This window comes from Cnephaeus nilssonii (assembly GCF_951640355.1).
Source record: "Cnephaeus nilssonii genome assembly, chromosome: 18".
Taxonomy (NCBI): Eukaryota; Metazoa; Chordata; class Mammalia; order Chiroptera; family Vespertilionidae; genus Cnephaeus; species Cnephaeus nilssonii.
In genome coordinates, this window is record NC_137089.1 from 20871468 (window position 1) to 20884538 (window position 13071).

General features: G+C 31.9%; 1 protein-coding gene across 3 annotated transcripts in view; it reads right to left on the minus strand.

Moving 5' to 3' along the window:
- The window catches only part of CSMD3 (CUB and Sushi multiple domains 3), a gene marked incomplete at both ends in the record, with an annotated part of 911147 nt that overhangs the window by 61228 nt on the left and 836848 nt on the right, over window positions 1-13071 (minus strand). For all 3 annotated transcript variants that reach the window (XM_079795927.1, XM_079795926.1, XM_079795925.1), the window contains 5 exons: window positions 1234-1407; window positions 3445-3630; window positions 4443-4616; window positions 6843-7016; window positions 11003-11176. In XM_079795927.1, coding sequence (XP_079652053.1) covers window positions 1234-1407; window positions 3445-3630; window positions 4443-4616; window positions 6843-7016; window positions 11003-11176 — 882 coding nt within the window. The remainder of the gene's footprint in view (window positions 1-1233; window positions 1408-3444; window positions 3631-4442; window positions 4617-6842; window positions 7017-11002; window positions 11177-13071) is intronic.

Here is a 13071-nt window from a genome sequence, read left to right on the forward strand (position 1 = left end):
TCCTCATTTTCATGAGATGTAATATTAACAACCACACAAACTTTAACCCTTTGCACTCGCTTGCTTTTTTCTCGATTCCTTTATTCTAATGCTAACCGTGTCAAGTCACACTCGACATCCTAGTGCAAAAGGTTAAGATAAGTATTTCACCTTTAAATATCTATGTACAATTTATTTTTAGCAATTAAGCACCAATTTCCAAATACATTGGGGTGTATATATGTAAGGTTATGTGACTATGTATAATCAGTTATCTGATAGTTTTAAAAGTCTATAGATTAAATTTGAAGTCCCATAAAGTTACTTCATAGATATTAACCACTAGTTACAAGGAGATTCTGAAATAACCCTACATGAAAAACAATGTAAAAAGAACTCCTAATAAGTGTTCACCATGCTCTCCACAGATATAAAATAATATAAAGATAATGGGAATATATAAAGAAAAACAGGCAGAAAAATAAGCACCGCTATCTGGTTAGTGGATCAAATAGGGAGGATCAAATAGGGAGACATCACAGATCTAAATTTAAATGATATTTTGAGAAAAGTATTAGTTTAAACAACTCAAGAAAGATTTATCAAACACTCACTCTGCAAATTATTAATTAAAATATGCCTAATATTCACTTATTCTAAGATAGTAGTAACAGAGCAACATGGGGCTACGGAAGCTCAGAAGTTATATGTTCCCTGTTAGTAAGAAAGAAAGTTAGGAAAGATAAATATATTTTATAAAACTTGGCTTAATTTAATTGAAGAAAACATTTAAGTCTTTATTTTAAAGTATGCTATTAAGCGACCAATTGTTTAGAAAGTTTAATGGACACAAATTCTAACAGAAAATCACTGAAATAACATCACCTTCTGGGAAAAATTTTATTTGCTATCCACTAAAATAGAATAGCTACATAAACTTCAGTAGTTCACCATTTTAATGAACATAAGCACTTTACACAAAATAGCATTCTAAAACCAATAATTCTTTACATTAGCCACAAAACAATTCAAAACATGTATCTGTCACTTACTATCTACAGGATTAGAATTAATTTAGGCTCTGAATTTATATTACCTTAAGAAGTATTACTATAAATGTACAAATAATATAGCTTCTCTCAGATTTTTACAAAACAAATGTAGTATTTTATCTCTTTTGTGCATATATTTCTAATAATACTAATACTAATAATGTAATTTCCAACACACATTGTCCAACTTTCTAAGTGGTACCTGAACAATGAGGTTGTGATCCACTCCAATGGCCATTTAACTGGCAGGTCCTTGATGAATGGCCTAGAAGGCTACGCTTTCCTGTGCAGGAATAGTGAACAGTGGACCCAAAGGTATACTTCTCCCCAGACAGGACTGCATTAGGAGGAACGCCAGGGTGTCCACAGTCAATCACTACAATACATAATTATTGAATATAAAATTTTTTTATATCTCCTATCGAACAACCTGCACCAACTTTCTACAAAATAAACCAAAAGTAAATGATCTATTTCAATATATACAACCACCAGATATCAAACATCTATGTGAAACCTGACTTTAAAAAAAAAATAAAATGGAAGTTGGAACTATAGGAGCAATTCTATTATGCCACTCACAGTGAGCATGAGTTTAACAGGAACAATGTAAGTAAGCATACATGACTGAATGAGTATAAGTCTGCATGTACAGGGGTGGTGACTCTATGTTCATATGCACGTGTGCATGGGTTTGAAGTACATATGTGCCCAAACAAGGATGTGCAAATTAGTGAGAAGACTATATGTGGGTTGGCTAATTAAGGACATAGGATGCCAATAAGATTTAAAATGAGCCCATACAGCAATTAAAAAGGAAGAATTTCGAGGATGGATTTTCTTTATAATGTAGAGGTAGTTTGGGAACTTACTGTATGCTCCCTTTAAAACGGACTTGAAAAAATACTGAACACAATAATACTATAGAATATTAAATAGCACAAAATAGATACAAACTTAATAAATCCCACAGTATCAGGGAGTGCTATATAAAACAAAGAAAGGCAAAAAAGTATATGAGAGCTATGAAAATCTGAAATTCATGTTTCCATGTCCTACAAAATATTTTAACTTGAATGTTATAGCCACACAAGGCCAAGTAACTAAATTAGTCAAGCTATTAGACCAGTGAGTGCACAATAAGAAAGTCAAATGCACTTTAAGAAAAGGAATAATAATTGACTTAATTATTTGCATAGAATCTGAAATTTAATATACATTGCATAAACTTTTATTTATTCATCAGTGCATGAATGGTACTACAATTTTTTTTTAAATCCCGCCCCCCATGAAGGAATTTCCTCTAAATAAAACATGACCATAAAATATATTTATAATTTAAAAATTAAGCATAATCAAAAATTATTTGCACAAGGACTTTTTTCTTTTTCTTTCTTGTGCACAATGACTTTTTAAAAAACATATTTTTATTGATTTCAGAGAGGAAGGGAGAGATAAAAACATCAATGATGCCAGAGAATCATTGATCAGCTGCATCCTACACCCCATCCTGGGGATTGAGCCTGAAACCCGGGCATGTGCCCTGACCAGGAATCGAACTGGGACCTTCTGGTTCATGGGTCAAAGCTCAAGCACTGATCCACGCTGTCTGGGCCACAATGACTTTTTGACACAATACTCCTTCAATCTATAAAGTTATCTTTCCTATCGTGTCCAAGATTTACCAATACTTTTAGAAACTTAGCTATACTTACTTAATTCCTAGAATCTATGTTCACTTCCCTATGTCCTTACATAATTTTTAATTATTTCTGTTAAATTATTTTCTCACTATTATATCACTATAGATATATGCATATCTGCTACAATTTATCTTATTTATATTCTACAGCTCCAACATAACATTTAACAAAATATACTCACTAAATATTCACTGACTTGAAAGATTTTATTTATTAATACGTACTGCATCCATATGTGTATGAACCTAAATATGATAAATATTTATGGTCAGTACGTTTTAAGTAACACTTTTGTTTAAATCCTCAAGTATTCTGAATCTCTAGTGGTTGTTTATATTAAGAATACTATTACCTTAAATGAAATCTGAAATAGTAGTACCAAAGACAATCAAAATGTAATTGCCCTTTTGGGATGAATATGAAAGGTGTGTGCTTTTCATATTCTATCTGTTCTATCAAAATTCAAAGTCAAAGAATGACAGAGCTATTCAGCACATTAATATTAATAAGAATGATATCTGGGAATTGAATTGGAAGACTATAGGAAAGTGTAATTTCAAAACAATGAAATAATAAAATAAAAAGCAAATTAAAATAGTAATTAAAAACAAAATCCTTCTGATATATAGCTCTAGATATTTTCTAAGATAATAAATATCCATGTTGCTTACATGGCATTTTTGAAGGAAGAATTCACATTATCTACTTACTGATACATTCCGGTAAAGGTTTGTCCCATTGTCCATTTGGTTGACATATCAAAACTGAAGATCCAAATAAAAAATATCCAGGATTGCAGTCATAGAATACAACAGTACCATAGGTGAAGTTTCCATGTTCTATTTTACTTTCCCTTTTGGAATTGGGTGGAATTCCAGGATCAGAACAGTTCACCACTAAACAAATGAACAAATTTAAAAGGTATTTTGAAATAACATGTATATACCTAACATAGATTATTATAAAAAATTTAGTTGTAAAGGTACATTCAATAAAGCAAAGTAAAGATTCCAGAAATAAAATTAACATATTGACTATCTAAGATAATGAAATAAAATCTGGGAGGTTTTTAAAATAAAGAAGAAAACTTTTTTGCAAATATTTTTAACAACAACTCCATAAGCATTATGCTAAGTACAAATTTTATAAATGATACCTGTTAAACTGTAGTTAAACCATAAAATAATGTAAAGATTATGATGCTTTAGTTGAATTTTATCAGACAATATGAAGTATACCATACTTCTTTGCAAAATGAAAAAGCACCAAAAAATTATCTTTAATCGGTTTCTATGCAGAGAACAATAAATAAACCTACTCCCAATTCAGGTATCATGGTAATTCAGGCCTCAAATATATTTTTCCAAAACATGAAAAAAATAATGCCATACATAAGTTCCATTAATTATGGAGTAAATCGGAGTAAAAGAATCTTAAAGATTTTTATATGTAGTCACAAAATAGGTAAAAGCTATTAAAGTTAAGCAGCTGAAATTAAGCCTGCCAGTTTTAACTTAAAAAAGAACTAACTTAAAAAGTAAGGAAAACAGAAAGCATTGGTAATGAGATGATAGTAACATTAAATCTTTTTGTTTTAGTAGCTGAAAACTGTCCACTGTTCTACCCCAGCAGTTTCAAATGTTATCATCTATGTTTACACGGACACATTCTTACTCGGCTCTAAGCTGGCCCAGAGTTAGACTCTTACCTTTGCACACGGGTGGGGGATGGCTCCACTGTCTGTTGGCCTGACACTGTGCCTTTGTTGGCCCTTGCATGAGATACCCGATATTGCAAGAGAATGTTACCACATCATTAAAGTTGAATCCATTTCCACTTGTTCTTCCATAAATCGGACTACCAGGGTGACCACAGCTCACAGCTAAGAGCAATAAGTTGGGGCAGGGGAAACACAAAACAATATTTGGTTATCAGTAATCACAACAACTACCCTTAACCATTTCAAACACTGTAGAAAGTATAGACTTTTTTATGAGAAAACATATCTAAAGTACATTTACTAATGTAAAGGAACAATTGGGAATGGTAAAATAATCTACTCTAAAAGGAATATTACATTAATAAGTAGACAATCATTTGCAATTGTGGTGCACAATGTTTAGAGTTTCATGGTACCTTTTTATTCTCTTTATTTTTGGGGCGGGAAGGAGGAGAGAATACTGAAATTTAAAAATCTGGGCACGACTGAAGTCATTAGTAGCAGAAAGGAATGAAACTGAACCACTTTTCCTTTTCCAGTCAAGAATTGGAAGATAGTTAAAGGCAGTTTTTTTGCATTTAACTTTGAAATTATTTATTTTAATATTTATACTATTAATTTTTACAAATAATAGATTGATAAGCAAAGGTGTGTTTGAAGAATAATTTAATGTGACTATAAAATATGCACTATAAAAATGATGCCGTATTAGAATTCTTACTAGTTTATTTTCTTCACAATTGATATTGGACAATTTAGCACAATTTTGTTTGTAAATAATGGTATTAATGAATTACTTAAATCCTTTTAGTGTTACAGTTCCATTCCTGATTTTATGCAGGCCTGGCTTTTCCCAAACACTCCATATTTCTATGCACTATTGCACTGCATCATCTCACTCTATAATCAGAGCAACTCCAGTAATAGTCCTTCATAACTGGGCACAGTGAAAACCAGAGTCACTTTTAGTATCTTTGAAATTACCCAAGAACTGTATTGTTAATGTCAACCTACTCATTTGGAAATTTAACTGCATTTTATTCTTGTTAAAATTATTGATAAAGAAATCTGTTTTACCCCAAGCGCCAATTTTCATTTATAGTTTCAATTATTTATTTTTTTTATAGTTTCAATTATTAAAAAAGAAAAATAGTGGTATTAGTTGGCTATGCTTAAATATAAATGAAAAAAATCTAGGAAAGGCACAAATGTAATTTTACTATCTGTAAGTCATCATCAGACATTCAGTGTTTGTGTATATGAGGGGGGGGTGTAAACCTTAGAAAAGAAATTTTAATTGTTAAATATATACTGTATTATCTTATTAAATCTCAACACACAAAAGTATTTTACATGAAACTAGAATTTCTGTTGATTGGATAAAAATTGACAATGATGAAATTTATACATATGGATGTAATTAGTTATAGAATAAATATTTTCTGTGAATACACACTAAAAGTCAAATGCATTATTTATCTAAAGCTGCCCAAATCTCAATTGCATGATCCTATCATGTTACAATTACAACATATTTGCAGTATTTGTTCTCATTTTCTTTTTTAAAATTTCTTTAATGATTATGGTATCACATAATTGTCCTCATCCCCCGTATTCCCATCCCGAACCCCTCCCCATGTATGCCCCCAACCCCCTGTTGTCCATGACCACTGGTTAGGCTTATATGCATGCACACAAGTCCTTTGGTTGATCTCCTCCTTTCCCCCACCCTCCCCTGCCTTCCCTCTGAGGTTTGACAGTCTGATTGATGCTTCCCTGTCACCGGGGTCTGTTTTTGTTCTTCAGTTTATGTTGTTCATCATTTTCCCTAGATGCGTGAGATCTTGTGATACAAGAAATATACTAATAAGAGTCGAAAATGAGACAAGCCATAATGGTTATGCTGAGAGGCAAATGACTCAGTCTGTAGCGGGTTTCTTTCTGGGCCAACAGTTCTTTTGAGTCCCAATTTCAATGTCGAACGGTTCCTTATGTGTTCATGTCAGCAATGATGTTTCAGTTCTGGGTGGTGGACAAATGGTAGTGATGCAGGTCCGACCGTCTCTGGTTTTCTAACATCAGTTTTAATATAAATGTCAGTAATTGGGAAGGGAAATATTTAGGAGAAAAAAATAAGAAACCCATTGATAATGACTTGTAGGTCCATAAAAAGACAGAGTATGATGTGAAACTATTATGTACTGTTGCGGATTCAGTGGTGTAAGGGAATGTAATAGAATTTACATATACATACAGGAGTGTGTGTGTGTGTGTGTGTGTGTGTGTGTGTGTGTGTGTGTGTATACTTATATAACTTAATAAGAAAAAAATGTACTGGTTATTGCATGAGAACAGAGGTCTCTAATTACTTCTGCCATGCTTACTTACGCACACAGGATGGGAGCTGACCAGACCAATTGTGATCCTGCTGACATATTCTCACTGAAGAACCAATCAATCGAAAACCAGGATTACATTGATAAACAACTGTGTCTCTGTATCCATAATTTTCTCCAATGACTTGACCATTCACAATGAGTTCTGGAATTCCACAGTGACCCGCTGAAATGGTCAGAAAGTAATATTGTTAATACTGTGATCTACATTTTATTTGTGTATGTATATATATATGTAACATTACTAAACTTTTAAAGTTTACTTAGAAGCATGACATATATAATGCAAATATGTTTATATGACATAAGATACTCAGTAAAATGCCATGTATTAGGGAATTTACAAAAACACTTCTAGTAACACTTGGGTCTATAAGAAATTAAAATTTCAATCTAAAAATTAAAATGTAACATCAAAATTTGAGAAATACAGATAAAGCAGTGCTCAGTGGGATAATTTATATGATTAAGTGCTTTTATTAGAAAGGAAGATATATAATCAATGATCTAAGATTCTACCTTAATAAGAGGAAAAAGAGGAGTAAAATAAAAAAGAGAAGAAAGTAAAACTAAAGTAGGTAGATGGAAGAACACATTAAAGACAGTTAAGGAAATCACAAAAATAATAAGACAAAAACTATAGAGAATGTCATCTAAACTAAAAATTATTTTTTTAAAAACAGCAACAAAGTTGTAAAACCCCTGGCTAATCTCATGAACACAAAATTAGAGATAAAATTACCAAAAACAGGAATGAATGAAGTGTTACCACTACAAGCTTACCAAAAATAAAATTATAAGAAAATATAAAGAAGAGCTTGATTTAACAGTTCAGAAGAAGACAAATTCTTGAAAATGATATTATATCAAAGTAAACACAAAATAAAATAAAAAATTTGACTAGTTCTTTATCTATTAAAATATTTATATTCTTAAAACTCTTTCTACACACACACACACACACACACAAAAAAAAAACACCTCAACAGCAATAACTTAAAAATAGATCATAGATATAAAAGTAAGATCAAAACTAAAATTTCTAGAGAAAAACATGAAAGAAAATCATAGTGACTTATGGTTGAGCAAAGGTTTTCTAGACAAGATACAGAAAGCAATAACCAAAAAGAAAAAAAAAAGGGTAAGATAAACTTTATCTGAATTTAAAACTTCTGCACATAAAAAAATACCATTATGAAATGAATACACAAGTCACAGACTGGGAGGAAATATTCAGGAAACACATAATGATGAAGACCTTGCAACCAGAATATACAGAGAACTCTTACAGTTCATAATAAAAGGCAATTCAATATAAAAGATACTTTACCACTTCACAAAGGAAAATTTACAAATGGCCAATAAGCCTAAGAAACTGTACTACATCAGTAGTTATCAATATAATGCAAATTAAAATATTGTAAAATAGCTTTATGCACCCAACAGAATGAATAAAGTTAAAAAAACTGACTATACTACATGCTGGAGAAATTGTGAAACCACCAGAACTCTACCAGTAATTTTACACCTGAATATCCAAAAAAATAAATGCATATACCTATACTAAGAATTTTATACAAATATTCATAGCAGCTTTAATCAGTTTTACATGAATATTTATAGAAGCTTTATTAATAATAGTCCCAAACTGACCAGAGCCCAGGTGTCCATCAACAGAGGAATGGATAATTATGGCAGATTCATACAATGGAATTCTACTCAGTGATAAGATAAAAATTGCTGATAAACATGTCAGCATAGATGAAAGAAGCCTTACACAAAAAGGGTATATATTTTAGGAATCCATTCAAATGAATTTCTAGGACAGGAAGAACTAACAGACATGAAAAAAATCAGAATAGTTATTGTCTCAGGGTTGGGGAGAATAGCTGCTGACTGTCTGTGAAGGGCCGTGGGAACCTTTCTGAGATAAGGGTAATGCTCTATAACTATACTGTGATTTGAGTTACACAGGAGTCCATACTTGTCAAAACTCATCTAAAGTGTATTTATGATATGTGCATTTCATTGTATATACAATTTATCACAGTAAAAAAGGAAAGAAAAGAGAATGTTAAGGAATTATTGAACTCTGGCTAATGATATGCATGCTGAAATGTTTCGCAATGAAGTGTACCAATTTCTGCAACTTACTTCAAAATGCATCAAAAATAAAATGAATTTATGGATTAATGTAGGCTTGAAAGGATTATAGATAGGTAATAAGCAAATACAACAAAATGCTACTTGTAGAATCTAGACTAGAGGGTGGGCATATGAGGGTTCAAAGTTAAGTCTTTCAACTGAAAAATGCATAATAAAATGCTGGGGGATTGGAAATAAATGCATTATATTTATATAAACAATTATGAGCATATTCTAGTGTTATTCCAAGCCACAAGTGTCTGGGGCTTTAAGGACAAGTTGTTTTCAAACATGAGGAGAATGACTGGACTACGTGAATCTGTAAGGTCACTGTAAGCATAAGAAGCTAGGATTTGCTTGTTTGGCAACTGCACTTTCCTCCTACCAACAGCCTTTTAAATTTATATCTGATGCCAACACTTTGTCCTCTGCAATGGATGATGATGTTGTCTTCACAGACTGAGAGACAATGTTTTCTCATAAATATTCCTTTTATTCCCTGTCTCTTCAGAGAACAGAATCAGGATTCTAAATAGATGAATAAAACCACCCTCTATAGCTGGGGTGTGGGGGAGCATATAAGGCCCACAAAATCATTTGGTCTGGCCTTGTCAGTGCATTAGTGGTGAGTTAATTAAATGTTCGACCAAATATAGCAGGCTAATATTTAAGCTGATAATTTTGTAGGCCCGTGAACGATGTTATAAAAATCCAAATGGCTCTTGGCAGAAAAAAGGTTCCCCACCCTTGCTCTACAGGCAATAGTCAATAAATAATATACAATAACAGCTCATAAGGGCATAGGGGCATAAAATATAATATTTTAATTTTAGTTTTCATATGGATTTTCAAATGAATAAGTACACTAAATAATCCGTACTTGAAATCAGCATATCCAAATACAGTTTAGAAATTGTTAGGAAACATTTTTATTTGATTATTTAACCCTATATTAATACATAAAGATATAATTTATTTACTATTTTCTTTTTATACAGTATTCGTATAGCACATTAAATGTTTGTACTCTTATAAAGGAATTGTTGTTGCTGTGTTTTAACAAATATGTCCTGGGGGAGGAATTTTACAAAACCTCTAACCAAACATTTGCAATTTCAAGTTGTCATCATATTACCATGAATATTTTCAAGCTTGTTAGCAAAACAGTGTGCATTTATTTTATTTATTTATTCATTTATTTATTTATTCATTTATTTTGTTAATCCTCACCGAGGATATTTTCCCATTGATTCTTAGAGACAGTGGAAGGGAAGTGGAGAGACAGAGAGAGAGAAACATTGATGTGGATCAGTTGTCTCCATGCCTCCTGCACACAGTCCAATGGGGGATCTAACCCACAACCTAGATATGTGCCCTGACTGGGAATCCAACCTGCAACCTTTTGGTGTACTGGACAACACTCCAACCAACTAAGCTACCTGGCCAGGGATAATTCAGTTTCTTTTACTATATGGGTTTTTGTTTTATTTAATAATAAATTCAAAGATCCTTAAGGGGGGAAAATCCTATTTGTCCTAAAATCAGGTTTGAAAAAATACATATCTTAAAGTTTTGATAGAAAGTAATATTACACATGTTCAAATTGTAAAATTAAAAGGAGAAAGATATTTAAATGTGGAAATTATTTTTCTTCTTTAGTCATTATCTTAAGCAAATGGGTGAGTGAAACTATGGTTTAGAATGAATTAATTGCTACAACGAGTAATGCAGCTGAGTAGGCAGACATATGACTTTCAGAAATTAGCTTTCTCCTTTTTATTTCCACCATGCCTGGAATACAATGTGTCTCTCCTTAATGACACGAGTCTCATTTGCCATACTAGTTGATTAACTTTTTGAGTTATCAGTTTCATAGCTTTTCTACCATGAGACATTTTTAAAGTTGAATATATTCTAGTCTTTTAGAATCCTTACTGAGTGAATGAAAGTTTCTCCTTTTCCAGAGGGGAGAAAAAAATGTTTGGTTAAAATGATTTAAAATGCTACCTAGGCATCTGGTCTCAGATCCACTCCAAAGACCTGACGAAAGGCATTCCCGTACTGCAGAGCCCACGAGAATGAATCCCGCATCACAGGTAAAGATGGCTGTGGAGCCATATGAGGTTTGAGTTCCAATCTTATTCCCATTTGGAGGTGTAGGTAGTTCTCCGCAGGAAATAACTACAAAACAATAAAAATGGAAAACTCTTAAATACATAGTTAATAAACACTTGTAAAAAAAACATGTTTTTAGCATTTTGAATTTCCTATGATTTCACATATTTACAATGAATTTGACATCTATAAACCATGTTTGAATGAATGTGCAAATGTAGAGAAAATAGACAGCATAATTAGAAGTTGATTAACTTTCCATAAAAGTCTTATAAGCTACAGTGACATGTGATGAGGCTGTTTTATTTGCACCTTTTACTTAGCCAACCTGGTTTTAGTGGGGTGGGAAAATCATCAGATCTTTCTCTGACTTATCCAGTGACACAGGGCAATCCCTTTGACTTACCTGAGCCAAAGTTTCTTCATCATCGAAACAATGCTAACATAGTCATTATAATTACTTTTGTTGAGGGCCCTGTAGTTTATAAAGAATGCTTTATATGTGAAGCATTTGGTTCTCACAAGAACCATTAGGTATAATTATATTTCACATTGTGTTTGTAGGTTTTAAAATTGAAAAAGAGAGATTAACTCACTTGCTAGGTCATTTAGAACCCAGCTCTTATGACTCTGTCATATTTAAAAATTACAAATGAGGTCTCTTTCTAGAAAAGAATAATGGATTATGTTTATTGAGTCCTTATTTTGTACCAGAAAATATTACAGATCTTTTCATTTATGTAATTCTCAGAATAACTCTGAAGTAGATTCAGTCATTTTCTGAACTGTATACATTAGGATATGATATGAGCACATAGAAATTAAGTAATAAGGTCACACAGCCTATAAATAGCTAAATCAAAATGTAAGTCCAGCAGTCCAAATCCAACATTTCACCATCAGCCCATATACTTTATTCTGGCTCCAGCTCTGGCTTTCAGCTCCAGGCTTTAGATAGCCATGAGACAGACAAATAGAAAATTTGAAAACTTTAAATAGTTGCATATAAAACTTAAAATGTATTGATGGTTTTTAACTAATCCCCAAATAACCCTTTGAGGTAGCTATATTATTTATTAACATTAATAAGATTAATGTATATTGTTTTAATTTAAACGATGAGTAAATAATGGACCAGAACACTTATTATTTTTTCTATTTTCTCAATGAGTTGCACTTGTTAGAGTCCTTGTCGCTTCCCATTCGTAGCTGTGGGCAGGAACCTGATCATATTGATCAATTAACCCTTCTACCTAATGGAGGATTGAGCACAAAGAAACCGAACATCTATTGAAAGATTAATGTTCCTGCTGTAGATCATTTTTCCTACTCTTTGCAATATCTCTATGTTATGTGCCTTTTTAATGAAATTTTGTTTTTAAAAATGAGGATGGTGGCAGGGAAAGATCCTGGGAGAAAACCCTAAGGAATAGGGTAAGAATTTACAAATAAAGATGCCATATTTTTAGAATATCAACTAAAATTTAGATATCTATTTTGTGGATTTTAATCCATTGATATGACTATCTTATAAAAGTACAACCCCAAAGTCCTATGTTTACATAGAGATTAAAAATAAATTATAAAATAGAATATAAGTAGAAGAAAACTATGTAAGTATGTACTTATTACACATAGATAGTTGTCTGCTTTGTTAAACTTCTTACTCATCATTAGATATCTGATTCCTTTATCAGTTTATTTATAAAATATGGTGTGACAGCATAGAGTTGCATTGGACACAAAATAAAAGGATTAATTTTCAGCCTAGCATATTTCCTGGCACTAAGTAAACAATAAATGCAGTGAAGGAAACTACTTCAAAGGGAGTCTGAGTTATTTCATCTCAATATTCTATGTATAGGTAGTTGCTCTAAATAAGACATTTATAAGAATGCATAGAAAGACAATATGTTCAATTTGATTCAATAAATATTGAGCTCTTGCTGTGAATCAAGTTC